The sequence below is a fragment of the Gekko japonicus genome, unplaced genomic scaffold, assembly GCF_001447785.1.
Source record: "Gekko japonicus isolate JY-2015 unplaced genomic scaffold, Gekko_japonicus_V1.1 scaffold149, whole genome shotgun sequence".
In the NCBI taxonomy this organism is placed as follows: domain Eukaryota; kingdom Metazoa; phylum Chordata; class Lepidosauria; order Squamata; family Gekkonidae; genus Gekko; species Gekko japonicus.
This window is the reverse complement of record NW_015172556.1, coordinates 1,478,890-1,480,384: the sequence shown is the minus strand read 5'-3', so window position 1 is coordinate 1,480,384 and position 1,495 is coordinate 1,478,890. Positions and strand designations below refer to the sequence as shown.

General features: G+C 69.7%; 1 protein-coding gene across 1 annotated transcript in view; it reads left to right on the top strand.

Annotated features, from left to right (window-relative positions):
* Nucleotides 1–369: 369 nt before the first annotated feature.
* BARX1 (BARX homeobox 1) overlaps nt 370–1,495 on the top strand; it is a 10,414-nt gene continuing 9,288 nt past the window's right edge. The window contains exon 1 of the mRNA XM_015421199.1: nt 370–577. Within this exon, the coding sequence (XP_015276685.1) occupies nt 370–577 (208 nt within the window). The remainder of the gene's footprint in view (nt 578–1,495) is intronic.

Sequence of the window (1,495 nt, the reverse complement as noted above, 5' to 3'; positions counted from 1 at the left end):
GTAGGGCGGCTGCCCCCGGGGGAGGGAAGATGGGCCGGAGTGAGGGGCTCATTGGCTCGCGCTGGCGGAGAAAGCAGGCGGCTCGGGCGAGGAGGCCGCGCCTTCCAGGCACCGCGGGGGCTGCCCTCACTCCGCCGGGAGAGCTCGAGCCACCGGGAGCGACCCGGGCCGGCCGCGCCGACGGGACCGGCGGAGAGACCGACGACGCCCCGAGGATGGGCCCGGCCCGGCCGCGGTCTCTCCCTGCCGGGGTGGGAGCGCCAGACCGGGGGCTGCGGCTGCCGCTGCGGCCGCTCTGAGGCCGGCGGGCTGGGCTGGGCGGGGGTCTCGGGCGGGCTCCCGGCGAGGAGGAGGAGGAGGAGGAGGAGGATGCAGCACCCGCTGGAGCTGGGCGGCCCGGCCCACTACTTCCCGGCCGAAGCCTTCGTCGACCACCGCTCGCACCGCTACCGGAGCTTTATGATCGAGGAGATTCTGACCGAGCACCCGGACGCCAAAGGCGCCGCGCCCGCCGGGGAGCTGCTCAAGTTCGGCGTCAAGGCGCTCCTCTCCGCGCGGCCCTACCACAACCCCCTCGGTAAGGCTTCCCCGCGCCGACCTTCGCCGGGCCAGGTGGGCCGGGCGGCCTCTCCGGCGCCGGGGGGCGGCGGGGGGGGCGCGCTCGGGTCTCCTCCAGCGCTTGCGGGCTTGCTTCGCCGCCGGGGCAGCTCCCCTCTCCGGGTTTCCCAGCCACCGTTTGGCTCCGTGGCAACCAAGGCTGGATTCCCCTCCCCCCTCCCACGGGGGTGGGGTGGGGGGAGAATGATATCGGCCGCCTTGGGGTCAATGGAGCTGTCCTACGGGCCCTTGCTTCGCCGCCGCGGCAGCTCCCCTCTCCGGGTTTCCCAGCCACCGTTTGGCTCCGTGGCAACCAAGGCTGGATTCCCCTCCCCCCTCCCACGGGGGTGGGGTGGGGGGAGAATGATATCGGCCGCCTTGGGGTCAATGGAGCTGTCCTACGGGCCAGAGTGGTCGGCTCCGGCGAGCCTAAGAACCAAGGCGGGCCCAGAGACTTCAGAGCGGGCGGGCTGCAGACGGGTCTTTCACTCTATTGGACCTCAGGGCTGGGATCAGTGAGATTTGCCTCCGTCCTGACTCCCTGTGTGCTCAGAAAGGCCGAAGAAGGGACATCCGCTGCCCTTCCTTTCGACCTCGACCACGAAGCGGTTAAACGCCCTTCTCCGGCCACGAACCCCCTCGCATACTAAAACGACGCCGTTTGAAAGCAGACTCCCACTCCAGCCAAGGTAGATCTGCCAGACTCAACCGCCTGAGAAACAGGGAGGGAAGGGGCTTTGGCGGGGGAGGGGATCCCAGTGTCTTCACAAAGTCAGCGAACAGCCCGGCCCGCAACAGTGCTTGAATGCGAAGCAGGCGGCCGACCAGACATTTGGTCCCCGCAGGCATCAAAGAAACCAAACGCGTTGGCGGATGCCGTAGACCCCGCGGGACTCAG